The 20,464-nt window shown below is 41.4% G+C and overlaps 1 protein-coding gene across 4 annotated transcripts in view; it reads right to left on the bottom strand.

The window, feature by feature from the left end:
* SHROOM2 (shroom family member 2) overlaps positions 1 to 8,253 on the bottom strand; it is a 116,434-nt gene extending 108,181 nt beyond the window's left edge. For 3 of the 4 annotated variants that reach the window (XM_062488014.1, XM_062488015.1, XM_062488016.1), the window contains exon 1: positions 8,035 to 8,253. In XM_062488014.1, coding sequence (XP_062343998.1) covers positions 8,035 to 8,253 — 219 coding nt within the window. The remainder of the gene's footprint in view (positions 1 to 8,034) is intronic. The other variant, XM_062488017.1, reaches the window with a different exon arrangement.
* Positions 8,254 to 20,464: the final 12,211 nt, after the last annotated feature.

Raw genomic sequence — 20,464 nt, 5'->3', positions numbered from 1 at the left:
ATATCAAGAGATGTTTCTAAGTAAGTAAGCAGAATTTAAACATTTCAAGGAATCTAACAATTACAAATGGACAGATTTAAATGGTGAGAAAGCAGGGCTGGTGGCAGAGGGAAAGTGTTCCTTTCTATACAGGGTGAGGCAAGAGAAGTACAGGGACAGAATGTGAGGCGCTCCCCTCAGTGCCAATGCTACTGAGCTTTTGATTTAACTGCTCAAAGCTTTCAGGAGATTTTGGCATTTCATCAGGGTTTGGAAGAACTTTGAAATAGCCTCTTTTCTATCGTTAAACACTCAATTCCACCTGTTTCTACTCTAAGAATCAACCCAAGAATTGTGTACCTGACAAAAGTTACTCGGTTTCTCAAAGCTAAAATTTGCTGCATTTGCAGCATTTACCAGCAAGTTGGCTCTTTCTGCCTGGAGGAGTCCAGCACACCACAATGACCTTCAGACATGCACAAAGGCCACTAAAAAAAAACCAAAAAATTGTTATGAGGCAGACACCATTCTCTTATTTGCAGTAAGAGATCTGTGCTTACCAAAAATGCCCTGAATTAAACAGAGACTGAACACTAATACTGTATTAATTTATGGAGAGGGGAAGGAAGTTCTCTCGTAAGTTCATAAATGTTGTTGTCCTTGGTAGGTAACAAGTCCCCTCTGATCAGCTTGATAAATCAAACTGAAAAGCTATGCTCAGAAACAATCAGAGAAATATTTTTTAAAAAAAAATACTTTACGCATCGGTACACATGCACTGCAATCTCTCTCAGTAATATTTCACCTTACCACAGGTACCCACGGAAGAAACAGGGGTTTCCTCAGCTTCTCACACAGTTGACAGCAAGTGGCAGGCACCTCCAGAAAGCAATTCAGAGCACTTAAGTCCTGCCTAATTTAAATGCTACAAAACAGTTTTCAAAACTATCTCCTTCTATTTAACATTCATCTTAAACCCAGATGAACACCAGTGGAAGTCTGCTGCTCAGCAAAATGTATACAGAGGGTATAAACACATGCAGAAGTCCATCAAGTTGATTTTTGAAAACTGATTACAGTTCAAAACTTTGTAGACTATTCCTGTCACTAAATGAGTGCATTTAAACACAAAACATTCAATTACCCAGTCCATAAACTTACATTCTGTCTTGCTTGTATATGACCATATCTGTGAAGTTAGAAGTAGTATAAGAATTAAAACTCCCAATAATTCCCCCCAGAGTAGTGATAATATTCTTGGAGAGGGCATGAAGGGATAAGGAGAGCAGAGCATACCTCCTGCATAACCTTTAAGAAACTGAAAATATTATGTTATGTGGAATTAGAAAGCTTCTGAGATTGTTTCTTATTTAAGATAAGCGAACACACACACCCCCAAAAAACTCCAAACAAAAAACAAGCCCAAACCCAAAAGGCCAGAATTATGTTAAGTTTTACAGAGAGGCATCAATACCAAATAGGTTCAGAATAGACAGCTGAAAGTAAGTCCTCATAGAATAAATGAAGTCTCAGTATAACGGCATTAATTTTTACTTTACCTATGAAAATCTTCATGCACGGTAGCTCTTAAATGCACAGCAAGTAAAAAATCTCCTTAGTATCTATTACATGTCTTAAACTTCTACAATAAACTGACCCACAGAATTTGATCCACATACATATTAGGTATGCTATGTTTAGATTACAAATGCATAGGAAGACTAAATACAAATAGCTTTTCTTGAGAAGAAAGAAGCTCACATGTAATAAAATACTGACTTTGTTACTACTAAACAGTTGTTTCCTCTAATCTATTCACAGCCACGTTTCAATTCCCATTTACCTTATTCTTTCCACATTCCCATACTTTAAATACTCATTAAGCAGGAGAACATACAATGAATCAAGGTCTGCAGATAAAAATAAGTACAGTCTATTGAGTAACTGAGTAAAGCATATGTAGCATATGCATAAACACCACACATACCCACACTGGTTTTCCTCTAAGAAAGAAACAAGCAAAACCATAAACACGATAGATACCTAGATAATAAATTGCATTACTGGCAAAACTCTGACAACAGCAAGCAGTAACTAGAGGTGACTTGCAGATCTCTTACTTCCATGCTTATGTCTACGATAGCATAAAAAATTCATACGAAAAAGGTACAAATTAACATATATATGAGCTAACAACCAGAGAAGTTTAAACTGTCCTTTAAACAGACCAAACATTCAGTCAATCCAGCTGTCTCACTCCTGTTGCAGTAATTATTCCCACAAAATACACAATTCCTCTGGAGGACTCCACAGACATGAATAATTTTGTGTTTTCTTTCAAACTAAAAAATCATTATAAATTTGATAAGTTTTTGCCCAAGTAGCTGAAAGAGGGAAATGCAGAGGAGAGAAAACCAACAAGTTGGAAGCAATCAGTACCTTTAAAAGTTAGAAGTTTGCTTGGTATAAGGAAGCTTTTAATTCTGGTTTTAAATAGAGCACTCTGAGTCCTCTGGAAGATTTTTCTCCTGAAATGTAGTGTGAAATGCACAAAGGAAGACTGCAATTTCAGTACTGCAAGCACAAATCATTAAACCCCACTCTCGCACTGTTGGCTGCTAAGTATCTAACTCAACTGACTTGAGACTTCTGAAGTCACAAGCCTTTAAATCATCCTTTCATTTCAACTCCTTACAGTTTTTGGATCACATGTGGCAATATCCAACATAACTTTCAAATGCAACTTCCAAAACTGGTGCCATTTCAACTGTTAAAAGTCCTTGCAAAAACAAAACAAAACAAAAACCGAACAAACCAAAACCACAACCCTGCAAACCCAACCTCCCAAGCTTCAGGCTTCTGCAGACAAATAATTTACACCATATATGAGGGTGGTGGGCTCCATTCTGCCAGTAAATTAACAGTCATAATAAAGAGGTCATTCACCAGCCATTAAAGAACTAAAATTGAGAGCATTCCCTTCATCAACTAGCTTACCAAATTAAAAGCAATAAGATCTTCCTGCATCAAAGCAAGCCAACTCCTCTCATCCAGTAATAGGAACCTGAAATCTAACAACCAGATTCCCAGGAAAACACCACTCAGACCAGGTTCTATAGCATTGGAAAAGGCACAATTTTTAACATATTTGGCAGGAGAAAAAATATAAATAGTTACATGATACTATTTCAAGCCTAAAACATTCATTTTAATGTATACACATTTCCTAATATTTCTCAACTATCAAACTGAGCAACACAGAAAAGTCTGGCTCAGACCATAAGCCAGTCTTGCAAGATAAGAAGTTGAATAAAGGTTTCAAAAGAAACAGAACATGATCTGATACATTCTTCCAAAATTGTTCATTAATAGACTTGTTAAAATTCTGACCCATATAGGTCAGTAATTCTACCTGGGTTTGATGACCAAGAGAAAATAAATAGAAGACAAAACAGAATGAATAATCCTCCATGTATTATCTTTCTAGAACTGAAGGAAGTGAACGAAATTTTTTGGGATATGGAGACCTAGATTAGAATTCCTTTTCAGCCACAATACAATACCTCCTATGAACTTATAAATCAGCTATTTACACAAATGGCTGCAATTAAATTGAAGCAGTCAGGAATTTCACAGCATTACTACTAAATTATGGTTTTCTGGACATCAAACACCACCACTAAGTTTAAGAATTGTTAATGTCTACGAACGCAGCTCACCTCAAACACCTAACCTGAGGGAAGAAACTGGTAATTGTGTTTAAGTATTTATTTTATTTATTTATTTGTATACAGCATCAATAAAGCTTTTTCCCAACCTAAATATTGTTCCAGGATGGCAATGCAAGTTATTGCTTTTAGTTACACGTTTAAGGCCAAAGAATAAAAAAATACCTAACTAAAACAGTATCACTTACTACTGAAACAACAAATTAATACAAGTCACATGGAGAAGCCTTGCAGACAATTAATAGAGAAGCTTTTCTTTATACAATTTAAATGACTGCTAGGTTAAATAAATTACAATTCACACCTAACCACAGTGAGCACATTAGGAAAGTACAGTGGAATAAAGAAAAGTTCTGAGTCTCTCATACACTCTCTTTTTAAAAGACAGCACCTCCAGCTGGGGCATCAATTCAGCACTGATTCAGGAGGCAAGAACTCTATCTACTAAATCAACAAAACTTCTTGCAGCAGTCCAGGTTTCACTTGGAAATCTTGCTGAAATACCAGCCAAGCTCAGCCTTGATTAGACTGCAATGACATCATAGCTTGAGGACATATAGCTGTAGGCTCTTGTAAAGATGATACTAAAGAGAAATTTACTTAAATGACACATCAGTCTTTCTTGAAATGCATGGAACTAGAATGTTCTCATATTTATTAATGTAATATGGATAAAGCTGGCTGCAGAACAACTTCAAAGTTCCTAAGGATACTGTTAGTACAGGAAGTGAAATTGCTTTCTCTCCACCACCCACAATCAATAGTATGATTGACACTGCAAGTTCGGCATCTCCGATAAGAACACTTTTAAAGTAAAAGTAATCAAGATCATGCAGCTATGGATTTTCACAAGATTCACACTTGAGCACTCTCAAGTTTTCATTTCCATTATTTCCAATAAGATCTCCCTCCTCAGATGTTGATTCTTTAAAAAAAGAGGAAAATACAAACTGAGGTTCATGAGACTTCTAATTACTGTCCTCAAAGTTCTCATTTCACCTTTTGGTGAAATATGCATGTTGCTATAAAAAGCAAGTCCTTTCTTCCAAGATGTCAAATTAGGCAAGAACAAGCTGCCTTTGGGCAATTTTTTTTGAATGTTATCACACACACATGGAGAGATCAGAAAAAATGTAAGGCATTTTTTTAAAGGGACATTAAAAAATAATGGCATGCAACACAGTGACAACGCTAAAAGACTTTTTTCTTAAAGATTAGCAACATCATTTGCACTTGGGTGGGGTAGTTTCAGACGACCAGCTCTGTTTAAAGATGGAGCAAGCTGTATCATGCACCATTTTCCTCTGTACCTATTGCAGCAATAACAAAAAGGGCAAGGAAAAAAAAAAAGCTTCACCTGGCAGGTGAACTTGATACTCTGCCTACCTGGTTCTATTTCTGGACTATTTCTCCAAGTCTTGTTTCAGGTAAAGAAAGAAATGCTGCTGTGAAATGGGGAAACCTGCCCACCCAGAAAGCACTGGGCCCACTGCTGGGCACCGGCAGTGTGACTGAACACTGACCTCTCCCGGGGCAAGCACTTCCCTCAAAACATCAATCATGGAATCGTTTGGGTTGGAAGGGACCTTTAAAGGTCATCCAGTGCAACCCTGCTGCAATAAGCAGAGACAAAACTCCAGCAGCTGAGCACATGCTTACACTCTTGGCAAGGCTGGACACATTTTCTCCTCCTTAGCATGCCTTTCTCTGATTATTGGCAAGTTGGTGAATCAAAAGACACTCTTGTTCTAATTTATTTCATTTCAAGCTAAAGAATTCCCAAATAATATTTACAGCCAGTATTTGCTCTAGACTCTCCCTATGATATCTGTAATAAAAAATTTCACTTCCTATCAGCAAGTGAAATAGCTACACAACCAGAGAAACAGAGAAGTGTATTACACAGAAAGTGCTGAAAAGTGAACACCATATACTTGCTCATGAATTTTTCAACTGAAGTATTTTTTGGTGCTACTTCTCCGGCAGTTGTACCATATATACCAACGAAAGCAGGAAATATTTACAAACACAGACATCCCAGCATTTACATAAAGGTGCAACTTTTTTTCAAAGGCTGATCTTGCTTTTGAGACTGTAAAAGCAGAGACAGGCCAAATTTTAGAAATCCCCCTTAAGCAGCTGCTATCTGAGACTCCATTCACACCTTGTCACATTCCTCTCAGAGTTGGCAGTTGTCGTCATCCACCCTTACTACCCCAGAGATGCTCTGGACTAGAGTGAGACAGAGCTTCATAGCCAGCTAATGCTTAAGCACAGTTTGAATCCACAAAACCGGAAGTTTTTTCACAGGTGTCCTGAAGGATTTAGTCCACTGGGTTTCCCTGGGTCTCCAACTGACCAGCTATCTGAGAAGGAAGGAAACATGCCACAGAGAGAAGCACTGGTGAAATGGCATCTCCTCATCCACGGCAACCCAATGATCCCCACACTGGAATAGGGTAACTCAAGTCCAAAGTTCTCTTCATCTGAGAGGAGACAAATCTGACATCTCCTGCAAGGAGGGACTGTTTTAACCACTCTGTATTAAATTATTCTTCCCACCACTAGAAGCAACACAGCAAGAAACCGAAGCATCATGATGGGTGGGCCAAATCCAGATGAAAAAATTTTGCAGATAAAGAACTGTAGTTCTGGGCACACAGGTTTCAGTCCCTGGTTTCAAAACTAGTTCTATACCACTGTATCCAACAACAGCAAATAAAAATATACGCCAAAATTTAAACCAAAGGATCCAGGTTCTCTCTTATTCCTAGTTCTGTACAAACCAACCCAGACTGCTCTTCTACTTAAATGGTTCCACTTAATGATTCCCTTGCAACAGAGCCAGTTAAAAAGGTTCCCAGGCACAGACACTTCTCTCCACATACCATAGCCACATCCTCATGCCACAAATACTTACGCCTGTTACTTAACACCTAGGTAACATTATGAGTAAGTATCACTGATCAGTCTTTAGATGTAGCGCTTATTAGCCATTACCAGAAAGGTGGAATTATTTGAATTGGCACTTAATAGCTGGTACATACACAGTAAAATAGCTCTTTTCTCCTTTCTTCAAATGCTCACAGGTTTGCTATTCTCTAAGTCAGGACACTGGTAAGCGGCCAACAGTCCTGCAGTCATTTTTCAGCCTATATATCTGCCATGACTGCTGTTCCTTGAAAAACAGCACTAGGGAAGTGATGTAGAAACAGATGGTTTGAAAAGTCCTCACTTGGAAAGTTCATAACACAGTTATTTCAAGGGTGGGAGAAGGGAACCAACAAGAAAACTCATTAAAAAAAACAAATGAAAAAAAGATTAGCATAATTTCTGCTGTGGATAAAACAGGACTCGCTGACCTCTGACACTGGCACTTTTAAAACGGGAACAGGCAGAGTCTGGAGGACTTGTAGGCAAAAGTATATATATAACTTTCTGACAGATACTGAGCAAAATGTGCTTTGCTAATTTGATTTATTTTTTCACTACAACATACGGATTTATTTTAATGTGCTTTCACTGTGCAACATGAAAGCTGTCTTAACTGCAAAAACTAACAATTATTGAGAATGGGGCTGTTAAGTCAAAACACATCCAGATGAAAAGTTTTCTACAAAACGTGAAGCATTTCTTTAACTCGCGTCCAGTACATTGAGATTAAAGATATGAGTATACAAGGCCAAAACAAAATCAAACCAAAACAATACCACCCCCCCCCCCAAAAAAAAAAAAAAAAACAAAACAAAAAAAAACCCACCAAAAGAGAAAAAAATAAGTCAACCACCAGAAAGTGCACATATACTCAGGCACGTCTCCCTCCCCCGTCTTTGGTGCATGGATTTGGTCACTAGACTTTTTTTGTTTAAAGCAGGGACAAACAAAAGGCTCTCCTAATTACTTAGAATTTGCAAGTGCAATGGCAGCGGAGAAAACTCAGCCTCGGAGCCGCGAGTTTCAGTGCCCATACCGTCCTGCGTCAGGAGCCCGGAGGGGAAAGAGGAGGGAACAGCCCAGCAGAGGGTTTCGTGTCCCCCAGCCGGTTACCACCGCCGGCAACGACGGCGCCGGCTTCTTACTGGGGCGTACGAGCGGCCAGAAGCGGCAGCTCGGAGCAGCCACGCTGCCTGCGCCCAGCAACCTGTTGCCCCGGAGGTGCAGGGATGAGCCCCGCACCCTCCGGCACCGTTCCCCGGGCGCTGGCGGCGGCCGTGGGGCCCTGCAGCACCCCCGGCCCGGCGGTACCCGCGCCCCGGACCGTCACCACCGCGGGCATGGCAAAATGGAGCCGGCCGGACCCACCTCCCCCAGCTCCGCCGCCGCTCACCTTGGTGATGATGAGGGGCTCCCCGTGCTCCCGTCCGCCCTTCAAGGTGAAGCCCCAGGGAGCCCCGCCGGTCAGCTGCACCTCCACCAGCTTGTAACCCTCAGCTGCCCGCTGCTCCACCATCACCGTCACGGGCCCCGGTTCCACCAGCCCGGCGCCGAGCCGAGGGTCGCCGACGGCCAGCCGCTCCCGCCCGCCCCGCAGCCCTACGTCCTCCATGGAGCGCCCGTCGCCGCCGGGGCTTGCTCGCCTCTGCCGGCCGCTCCCCGGTGCGCGCCAGCCGGCGGCCGCCCGAGGAGCCACCTACCCGCCCCGCAGCGCCGGCCGGCCCGGCCCCATCGGCGGCGAGAGAGGGCTGCTCCGCCCGCCCCCTCCTCTTCCTCCTCCCCCGCCGCCCGCGGTATTGTCTCACGCCGAGGCCGGAGCTCGGCGGCGGGGAGGGGGAGCGGCACCAACTTGTGGCAACTTGGCGGCGGGGCAAATGCCGCCCAGCAACGCGGGGTGTTGGGAGGAGCGCGGCGGGCACAGGCGCCCCCGCCTCCCCCTCGCCTAGGAAAGAGGGCGAAACCCGCGTTTCACCAACGGGGCAGCCGCTCGCCCCTCCCAGAGAGCGGCAGCTCCGCAGCGCGATCCCCCGGCCGAGAAGGAGGGGGGAGAGGGGAGCAGCCCCGGGCCGGCCGCCAGACAAAGGCAGCGGCGACAAGGTCCGTGAGCCCCGAGTCACCCGGGGGCCGGGCCCGAGGCTGTACCCGTGCCACCCCCGCCCCACCACACGCAGAGACGGCCGCGCCTCCCCTCCACCCCCGTTCCCAAACAAAAGCGGAGAGCAGGTGGAGGGAGGGGTGAAAGGGCAGCCGGCGGCTATGACCGCCCCCCGGGCACGGACGCTCCGCCTTCGCCGTGCCAGGCGGCGGGGGGCCGGGGTGGGGAGCGCAGACGGGGACGGCTCTCGCTGGCTCTTGCAGCCGCGCTGCGGTCTTCGGGAAGGGGAACCCGGGCCATGTGGGGGCGGGTCAGGGGGCAGCCGCGGCGGGAGCCGAGGGAAGGAGGAGCTTTCCTCCCGGCCCTCGCTGCCTCCCCCACCTGTGGGGCGGGAGGGGCCCGCGGGGGCCGGGCCGCGCTCTCCCGCCCGGCCCCTCCAGCGGCAGCCCCGGCCCGGCCCCGCCCGGCGCCTCAACGGACTGGGCGGGCCGGCCGCCGGCAAGGACCGGTGGGAGCACAGGTGTAACCTTCACCAAAGAATTCCCATAGAGAAGGGATTTGGAGTTACAGATTTTTAAAAAGTTTGCTGGCAGAGTGCGAGGCAGGACTCGAACTGCTAATATGAAGGCAAATCTTATGGACGGGAAATAAATGCAGGGTTTGGGTTTGCCTGATGTCTTCACTGAGTTAGTGGTGAGATTGGGAGTGAAATACTTATTTTTTTGAATTCTCACGGTTTAATTGAATCACTTTATAGGAGGTTTCAGTGTCTTCAATCAGGACCAGACTTGGCCTGGAGTACCTGTGTGCTAGCACACAATTCTTGGCATTTCACTGCAAAGAAGGCAAAATACTGCTTGGTCTAAGACAGAGGGAAATAATCTGTTTTTGTTTCTGAAAGACTAGTGAACCTATAGGTACTTTTCATGTGACAAACTGTCTCATGGAGGTGCCTGGTATATGCAGTGGGATTTTAAGGTTTTGTATATTGATGTAGCAGGTCACATATTTTGCTTTCTGAAACTGACCATTGGGATATTCTGATTATGTTGTCTGTTCCTTTACCTCCTGTTTCAGTTGGCTTATTTCTCATAAAACTCTCCTGCCTTGAACTAAACCTTTTTTGGTTTGTTTTTTTTTTTTCTACGTTACTTCCAGGATTAGCTACAGGATGTTTCTTCAATACCTAAAGGAAACTTTAAATTCGGGATTGAAGTCGTCAATCCCAGCAGCAGATTCGAGGACATCTAGAAATAAGAAAAATATTTCTTATTAGATGATTGTTGCTCCCTTGTGATTAAGGGACTGAAGGAATAGTGCAGGGGGTACTCAAACTTATACATCCTTTTATGAGAATCCTGCAAAATACAAACCTTATACCAAACCTAGGTAGTGCCTCAAGTTATTTAAGACCTCTAATGACTTGCAAATCCTCAGTCAGATTTCTTCTACAATTATTTTCTATCATATAGACAAGAAGAAATAGTTTTTTCCATGACCTTTCTCCAGTTCTTGGAATCTGAGACAAAGTCTTCAGTTATGTTTGTGTGACATACATCAGGTTGTCCTCACAGCAATGTATATTCAGTAGCATATAGACAGAATTTTTAAGGAGCTGCAGTATGCAATTTGTTTTCTGTAAGTGTGATAAAGGAAGATCAAGAATAATGATTTAAACTTTAGTGTATCCCAAAGTATGCACACCGAAAATAAAATAGCTCGCATCACTAATGAGAAGAGCAAATACTGCTTCCAAAAATGCCTTCTCTGTTTATATCCCTGCTTTTTCAACTGGCAAACATTAATTCTTCAACTTGAACATTTTTGTCTATAGAAATTCAAGATTTACATCACTGTTCTGGCTTTTAGAATTGGTCTTAAAAATTCAGTACTGAAGCATGATGAAGAAGTCTGAGCACAGATTTTAAAACTGGAAAATCTAGACCCAGGAGCTGGCAGCCATTGAAAACTGTCAAACTCTGCTATTGTAATTACATCAGTGGAAGATGTGGACATGCAGCTCTTGGGAAAGCAGTTGCCTAAAGAAGGAATATCTGAAAGCTTTCACAGTCCTGATTAAGAGAGACCTTAGTAAAGAAGAAGTTTCTAGCTAATGCTTAGAACCTGATAGTCTGACACAGTTGTCAAGCAGTTCCTCAGTTTGTGGCTGACAGTTCAGAAATCAGACTTCCTTATCTTGAATGACACCTTTTTTTGCCTTTTATCTTTTGATGTTATCAATGTTACTAAGAGTCCACAAAGTTAAGTTCTTCCTACACATAAGTTTGAACAGCCAGAGCAATAAAGGAATTATTTTTTTGTCATATTGGTCAAATTTATCTCAATTTCTTTTATATCCTCCCTCTCTCTGAAATCTGAAGCTTGTTCAAAACTCAGCTGGAGTTTTGTACTTTTGCTCTTCTTAAAATATTGTCATAATTTTATTACTTGAATTTCTGCAGCTTCTGCCAGCCTTTATAAGGTTTCAAATAGTCATAAAGAACAAAGGATTTATTGAATGGATTCTAAAATACTGCTTTTCATTTGTATGATAAGAGAACCAATGATAACTGTATTTGCCTAACAAAAGCCTCAATGACCAAATCCTCAGCTTTCTCCCTTGCCCTATGTTTTCTGATGACACAGAAATTACCAATAGAAGGTAGAAATGCAAGATACATCAGGGTGCTATGAATATATCAAAGGAAGTAACATACCACTTTTTTCACACTGAGGACTGAGAATGATGCAGCTATTACCAAAAAGGAATGGAAGGGATCCCTTTGTGTAAAAATGTGTGCCAAAGATACATGTATCAAAGAGACTTCACCATAATACACAAAGGTTATCCAAAAGCCTTCTCCTGCTGTGCAATAGGATCTATTAGACTTATATTAAGAGATGGTTCCCACATCCCCAGATTGCGTGTCCCTGCCCTGTGAAACAAAAGCCTTCTGCAGTAAGCCAGTCTCTTCCCATAGTACTTCATCTGTCATCCTACTTTGGCACTTGAAGCTTAATTAACAATTTCCAGTGAAATTTTTTTCTACAGAATTTATTCAACCTCCATTCTTTCTGTTGCACATATTGCATATCTGTTCCCTATTTAGTCACTGAGATTATGAAAACTGTGAATAAATTACTTTATGGCAGGATTTCAGCCTGTTTCACCTTTGTGGCTGTACAAAACATATATTTTCCTTAAGGCATGGCACCTTGCAGTGAATTGCTCAGGACACCTGCAGGATGACTCTACAATAGGCTGGTTTATTCTCAGTCCTGAGGCCGTTCATTGTGCTGGACATTGCAATGTCAAGGAGAGCTTTTTTCTTCCCCCCCAGAAGCCAAGAAATTTGAGAGATGTAGAAGCTCCTGACTCATAGTTACAGAATAAAGAACCAAGGTGAGGTAGGCCTTTACAAACTCCCACTTTGTTACCAGCCCTTCTGGGAGCTAACCACCAAACATGGACAGGCTGGGGAAGAGACAAAGTGCCTCTGCCTCAGCCATGCAAAATCAAAGGTTGATGCCCTGGAGCATGCATAGTTCATTGAGAATTTAAGTTCAGATGCCAAAAGAGAAAAGCGGATCCATGGTACATATTCTGAGAGAAATACAGGATCAGAGAATAGTTGGAAGGGTTGGAAGGAACCTTAAAAGATTATTTAATCCGATGTCCTGTGGGTGAGGATATTTTTCACTAGAGCAGGTTGCTTAAAGCCCCATCTAACCCACCCTTGAACATTTCCAGTGATGGGCATCCACAGCTTCTCTGGGCAACTTGTTCCAGTGCCTCACCATCCTCACTGTAAATAATTACTTTGTAATATCTATTACCTCTTCCTTGCCTCTCCCTCCTGAACAGTTTATAGCCACTGATGGCAGCCCTCCAGTCATGCAATTCATACCACCATGTTTCAGTAATAATGATTAGACTGTGGCTTTCTAGTGGCATGGTGGCTTGCAGCTCTTTCATGTTTGTTTCATTCTTTGAAAATTATAATCACAAAGACCAAAACAACTGAAATAGTGATAAGAAGTTCCTGCAACAGAACTGGATGGATTTTTTAAATAAGTATTTCAAGGTTTGTCAAGCTGTTGGCACTCTTGTGGAGTCTGAAAGTCCTGAGAACCTGGAGAAACTGGTTAGGTAGCAGCCCAACAGACAGACATCCTGGCATATCTGGGAACCAAGAGGCTTTCCTTTGGAAACCTGCCAAGCTGCTTCTGATGGATTCCACATAATCATCCTCTTCTGCAAAAGACTTTGATTCCAACAAATTACCCATTTTCCCAGAATGAAAAACATCACGTTGTAAAGCTCCAGCAGGATGTCTCTGATTTAGGCACCTTAAAAACCTTTCCCAAGTGTGTCTTGTTTCTCCTGTATTGCAAATAAGGCTTCATCAGAACATAATTAGTGCAGGAGAAAACCTTAGAAGTTCTCAACCTTTCAGATATATATAACTCAAATAGTTGTTGAACTCTTAATTTCTTTATGATTAAAATAAAATATGTGTTCTTTATCTAAAGCTTTTTGTAAAGCTGAAATTTGTGCAAGAATAGCAGTTCTGATGATAATCTGGTATTTCTGTCTCCAGTGATTATTTTGATTCAACTTTTTTCAATTCTTACTTATTCTCACAGCACATATGCTTTGTACCTCATAGTAATTTTGTGAGGGTGACAACATGAGCTGTGGAACAAACTGAGTAGCCAAGAGAAAAAAAATACAATTATATGCTAAGAACAATATTTTTGACTCAGATCTTGAGACCTATTTGACCTGTAGACAAGAAAAGGGAGATGAGTCCCACACAGACTCCTATCATTTGTAGCCTGCCTAAGGATTTATAATTTTCACAATGTTGCATGATAAAAAGACTGAAAATCAAATAAAAGGGCAACTCCTCATTTGGTTGCAGAGTCAGAAGACAGCACAGACCTATCAAGAGGAGGTGAATAGGCAATGGGTTTTCCCTGGAGATGTAATTTTCAGCTTGTAGTCAAGTTCAGGCACGTGTTAGGTCCTGCCTTGGGCCATAGTCCTTCTGGTATCAGTGTATCGGTTCCTTTTCCAGTTCCTACGTTACAGCCCTTAATCAAATCATGTTACAACATCTCTGACTACCACTTTACAGAGAAACCAAACAGCACAGTGAGAGCACAGAGGCTGAAATACCGGTACATGGCAGTCCATACTGTTTCATTGGCAGCAGGCTGACTTGGCAGCACTTGGACACAGTTTGGGGGATAATATGGGCCAGGGACCATTTCTATGAGGCCCTAAGGATGAAGCCATGCTTTTTTAGTTGTGGAAGAGAGCCCAGCAATGTATGCATATGTACATTATATAGCTGCATTTGATCATACATATGTGCATTGCAGCTTCATTAACCTAGGAATTTTTTTTGTTTCATGAAGTTTCATAATTTCACTGAAGCATCACTTGTAATATTTATTCTTGCTGCTGAGTTTCTGGTCATGGTACATTAGGAAGTGCTTTTCATTGCCCATCTTCTTTGATAACATGTTACATGATAGCATTCTCTGTACAAACTGTGCTGTACCACTTACTCTTATGTGCCATAACACATTGACCAATTTTAAATATATGAGAGATAGTCTCGGAGGCAAACAAAAGCATTTGATGCATTTAAACTCTGATATCACAGCATGTTGTATCTGAATACTGTACTTGGTGAAGGTGGCCAAGATGGTTATGGACAATGTAAGGGGAGAGTTTCAAATACTCTTTGTGCAGAGACTGCTGTGAAGGCTTTTAAAAGGGAAGATAAATAGCAAGAGGCCAGAGTATGCATGAGAGGAGACAAAAGCCTTGTAATCTGGTATTTTTCACTTGGACTTTGTCTTCATTTGCTAGCTACCCCCAAACAGACCTTTTCCTGCCTATCAGCCATGTATAAATAAATCTCTCAGTGCTTTCTATAAACAGACACAGTTTTTGCATTGCAACTGACCTTTCTACTGTCAGCTTGGTTACACAGAATATGAACCATGTCCAGGTGAAGGTCATAGGATGTGGAACCTTGTGAGAGTCCATCTAAGCATGCAAAAGGCACAAAGTACATGTTCTTTTCTTGTTCCAGTATGGTAGGAGTTTGCCCTAAAAAGTCAGGTGTGCTCAAGAGGCTGTGGTCCAGCAGTGGCAGATGCAGGATATTGCATGAATGAGGTGATATTTAGGGTGATGTAAGGCTGGTTTGGGTATGCCCAGGAGGCCAGGGGGCAAAAGTTCTTTCTGTGCGTGTCACCTCCCCAAAGACTGCTATGCCCCTTTTTGCTAAAGGTCTAGGTGTGGTCTCCTCTCAGTTCTGCTAACAGAACTGTTAGCAGTTGATAGGATATTTGAGGGAATCCTTCCGAGTCATACTCATGAGAAAAAGTGCAACATTCAGATTAGCTTTCCCTGGCTGGTATTTGGCTTAGAAAGGATGAGGCTGTGGAAGGTACTGTTTCCTTAGCCTGAATTTTGTGTAAAGCAGACTTATACTAATAAAGTCCTGAAGAAACATCTTTGGGGTGGGGGGGTGGGAGGAGTGGGGTGTGGTATTGCCCATCTTCTGTGTTAGCATAGATCCCATCACAACCCCAAAATTTAATTTCTTTTGGAGGTCTCTATTTGTGGAGTAATAAAGGTACACAGAGGATTACCCTTAGAACGCTGCTTTTCTGAAGCAGTTTTAGGACCAACCAATTTCTTGGAGTTGTGCTTGATGGAAGTTGGCTAATAGGAGTAGCTGTCGTAGCCAAGCTGTAATATAAGAGAATAGTGTAGCCATATTGCTCACCTGAAAGGTGTATCCTGTCAACTACATTGGATGCTCATGACTTTTTCCACCTTGGACTGTGAAGTACACCTCTGACAATGAAGTCGTGGTCTTTAATCCTGAAGAGCAGAAAAGTCAAAAGAGTGGATTGCAAGTCCTTTCTGCATTACAATATTTCTGCTGCTATTACTGCATTTCCTCTGGATTCTCTGAGCAATCTAAGCTGTGTTTTTTAGCTTGTTTCAGAGACTTCAAGACAGCAATTTGTGGAATAGAAGGTTTAAACTTTCCATTCTCAAGATGCTGCAGGTCTGACTGCTGGCCATGCAACCCCTGCAGAGTTAAAAATTCCAGTGATGCTTGTGGGATTTCCAACAGGAATATTGGCTGGTGTCTGTGGTCTGTACCTGGACTGTACATTCAGACAATTTTGTCTGAATTCCTTTCAGCTACACCTGTTTGCAGTGTCCAACAAGACCATCTGATTGGCTATGTTACACTGACATTTTTTTCAATTTAATAGAGCCTTGGAGAGTTCTTGCACTGTAAGAGCAGTGAAGTTAGTGCTGAAGTATATTTAGATTAGACTACATGGACTTGTCTGAGGACACAGGTTTTATGAGATAAGTTTTCTGTGCTAATGGGCTTTGAAAATATAACTACTTGGTGGTGGGAGATGTAATCTAACAAGATCCCAGCATCTAGCAATGGTAACAAGGATATGGGAGTTCTGATTTCTCCCAAGGGAACCAACTAACATAACCTTTAGAATGCAGAAATAGTGGGACCTAGGATTCCTTTGGAAGACACTGAGCACAAGATAGATATTCAACTTTTGTAGATCGGGGTACATGCCTACAAACATTACTATCCAATTTTCAGTATCACAGTGTATGAGAGATAATATTCTTTCTTTTCACACTCTTTTTCATCAATCAGTTCCTATTCAAACTGTGTCTCATAGCCTGTGTAGCTGTGGCACAAAGTCTCTTTACTACACATGTGCTGAAACTGAGGTATCTTTTTGTTCTGTGAAATAATAAACAATGACAATGACTAAGCATGGAGTTTGTCCAGAAATTAGGCTGACCACAAAAATCTGTCTTAATGCAAGTTCAAAGACTGTAATATTCTCAGCATTGGCATAGAGAATTGGGGATTTTTTTCTTCTAGTCTCTAAGCAAAAATAATTTTCTTCAGTTTTATGGTTACTTTTTTCTACTTAGTTATTTTGTATGTCATCTGTATAAATCTTGTTTACTAATTTAAATGCATTAGAGGCACAGTTTCAAAAACTAATTTGTGTATGTTTCTTCACAAAAGCTAGGTAAAATAACATTTCCCTTGAGAAGGTATATAGTAAGTCAATAAAATATGAGTAACTTGATTGCATCAGTCAAATACACACAGTTATTGAGCTGCTCAAATTCACACTCATTTAATGTATTTTTTGTTTTTATTCTTTGAGAAAACAAAAATAACTCAAATATTATTACTTTTATGCAAATTAAATACATTTATCCTCAGCCTTTTAAATTAATATTCACCATCATTAAAAGTAAGTTATTATTTTACAATTCAATAATTGTATTTAAAACACCGAGGGAAGGGAAGTGATACCTCTGTTTCTCTTTCAGTAGTTTTTAAGGGAGTCAGTAGCTGCTGTAACCATGACAGATGTTAGACCTTGAATATCACTGTTGTTCCAAGATCCCTAATTTTACAGAAAACTAGAAATAGCAAGAATGGGGTGTGAATTTCTCCATTCATTTCTGTTACACATTGAGTTAAAGGTTTAAAATTACCTTTTAAAAACTAGTACTGCTAATTATGGGAAGGACATGTCTCACAGTTTCTTCCAAATTAAATCTAATTGCAGGAGGTCTGGGTAGATAAAATAAAGAATGGTGTTAAAGCATATAGAAAATCTGTTTGTCAAGACCTTAAGGAACATATTGCAAGATCTGTTAGAGAGATCCTAACTGCAACCATTGAGCTTGAAGACATACCTGTCTTTCTTCAGTTTGAGGAATGTTATGTCAGGTAATGTGTAAAAGACTATGAGATTCTGATTTTGACAAAGTATGGCTTTTACATTTGTGAGGTAGCTAAGATCTTAACTGGGACCTGTCAGGCAGTGATGCATTGAACTCTACATAAACAAAACCAAACTGTCTTCTGTCTCTATGTCCACAAATCTCCTTGTCCTTTGTAAACCAGTGCTGTAGTCCAAGACTTAATTAAAACAGTGATTAAAGTATGTGCAGCTGCACACTCAAACATAAGCCATACCCATACTCCTTAATAACAGAAGTGCATGCCTGTCATATTTTTGTAAACCTGCTGCTTTCCCCTTAAAAGCAGGCAAGCCAGTGTTTCATCTTAAAGATGATCACAAACTGGTATGAAATGTTTTCTGGGTCTGAGAAGACAGTGAGTAGGTATTTCTAAAAGTACGGAGCCCACAGGTATTTCCAAAGGAACACAGTATTGTTCTCATCCTTGAGCACACTGTTGCCAATGTCCAAAATTGTAACTGGAATTTTCAGTGTTGTGCAATGTTGTACTTATGTTGTGAGGGTGATTGATTGCTACTTGCAATGCTAGGAGGGGTTTTTTTAGTGTTTCTTGTATGTGTGCTAATGGTTGTCTCCAAGCTACACCATTTGCTTAGTTGAGATCCTGTCTTGGTGCAGAAATGAAACATACAATTCTATCTTTATTGTTCACTGGCAGAAGTGGGAATTGTGTCAACAGCTTCAGAGAGAAGGGAATTAGGACCTGTAGAATGATGTAAGTTTTCTAGAATACTAAATAAATGTCCTTAACAAGACAAAATACTATTCTCTTGTTTCTTCCTCTACTTTTGTATTTCCTTTGCCTTTGTCCCCAGCTTTTATCCTCTTATTTTCATAATCATAAGAAGAAGCCAAATTAATCTTGAGTGTAAGACTGCCAAACCAGCTTTGAATTTCTTTGACTGTTCTAACTCTCTATACTTTGAGCCCAGCAATGAGAATTAGAGACTAGCTAGCTCTTACCAGCTGAGGTGTTACATGGTTCATTTGTTTAGTAGATGCATCTCCCACTCTCAAATGCTGGCACATTTTAGACACCTCTACTTCTATCATGGTAAGTATCAGTTCATTTATGGGTCACTTGATTTCCTTTTTTGCATTAGGTATGCTACAGGTCATGTGATTTGCTTCCAATAAAAACCTCATACTCCCTCTGAAGTAACTGTGGAATCAAATCCTGAGAAGTTACAGGAGGGAAGGAACCCAGAAGAAGAGGTTAAAAACCAATGCTCCACTCAGAGGAGTAAAGCAATAAAAGGAGGGGGCACAGCTGGCAGAGCTGTGTTGAGAAAAGAAGGGATGTATAAGAAAATTAATCTCCAGAGTATAGGAGTACAATTGAGGAATGAAAGTAGCTTCAAAGTGACTGAAAAAAAGGGAGAGAGAAGTTATAATAAAGAAATGGTAAACCCACATGGGCAAACTAGAAGATCACAGTCAAGATCAATGAAAACAAACAATAAGCAGAAAAAGCAAAATACACAAAACATTCCTATCTGTAAGCCAGAACAAACAATCAGTATAATGACTTGACATGCTTTTCAAATTTTTGAAAGAAAGAAAATGGCAATAGAAATAGTGAATGGAACAATTTTAGAAACTGATAATGGGAAAGGCTTCTATTCAACAGCTTCTGTCTAATATTTTAAAGTTTTGCTCTTCTAAGTATAAGCCAAGCAATATAAATTTTCCTTCAAATAAGAGCAAACATTTTTTTTCCTTTTTATGGATTTGAGTTATATATGTGGCATACGATGGCTTAATTTTAACTGATAATCCATCTCTGTGGATTGTAATTCCTTAGTTCTTTAGTAGCCGAGTAGGTTTCAATGCAGTAACTTGACAGAAATGTGGCAATTCCATGCACCACTGCTCTAGCAGAGGTGGAATAAAGTCTTAGGAGTCCCAGACTTGTACTGATGACAGAGCCCTGTATTGTCAGCCTCAGCAAGAGTTTGTATTTCTGGAGCAGAGCAATCTGATTTTGCAACCTTGCTATCCCCAGTATGTTTTTGTATACATGGTAGCAGCTGTAGGATTGCAACCTCCAGGTCACTCACCTGTCCTCATCCAAAGAGCAGGGAAATCTCTTTATGCTGGAAAGCAGCAAAAACACTTGGCAAAACATTTAGTTCGGCTCCCTGTGTTTCAGAGTCTTTGATGATGCATATGCCTAAATTCACATTATGGTCACTGGAGCCTCCTCAGCTCAACCTATGCATTTATTTTGAGAAGATCTGAACAGCTCTCTAGACAAAGTCTAGACCATGAGCTTGGCTGCCTAAGACCTCCGTTGACTTTAGCAGGAAATCAAACACCTTATTGATGTATGGCCATCCTTGTGTAGGAGTCTGGCTTTGCAGGCTGACATCCTGCTTCTTGATGAGCCCGAGCAGATCCCCAGGGAATCCTGTGGCAGCAGGATGGGTGGACTCATGTCAGGCCTGGCAGCTTGGGCTGCGGCTGCCCCATCAGCTCTGCCACCACAGCCCTGCCACCACAGTCCAGCCGTGGGAAGCTGCACAGCCCCCACCAGCAGGCTGATGGGCTTGGTGGAGTTTGTTCTTTTGCAGGGATTAAGTGCACGAGGCGTCTTGGCTAATGAATGCAGCAGGTACCATTTCACCCAGGGCTGCAGCTGTTTTCCCTGCTGAGGGCAAACACACTGTGTTCATAAACACTGCACACAAAGCATTGCACTGTCATTCAGTAGCCCCTCATAATTTCTGCTAAAAAAATAAGCTAGACCATTGGGGAAAAAAAAATAGGTTATTTGTTCTTATAGGGACTAATTATAAAATCTATGCCGATGACTTTGAGTCTTCTGGCAATGTTCCCTTCTGTATTTCCTGAATGTGT

Source organism: Cinclus cinclus, chromosome 2, assembly GCF_963662255.1.
Source record: "Cinclus cinclus chromosome 2, bCinCin1.1, whole genome shotgun sequence".
Taxonomy (NCBI): Eukaryota; Metazoa; Chordata; class Aves; order Passeriformes; family Cinclidae; genus Cinclus; species Cinclus cinclus.
This window is presented reverse-complemented; position numbering and strand designations above follow the sequence as displayed.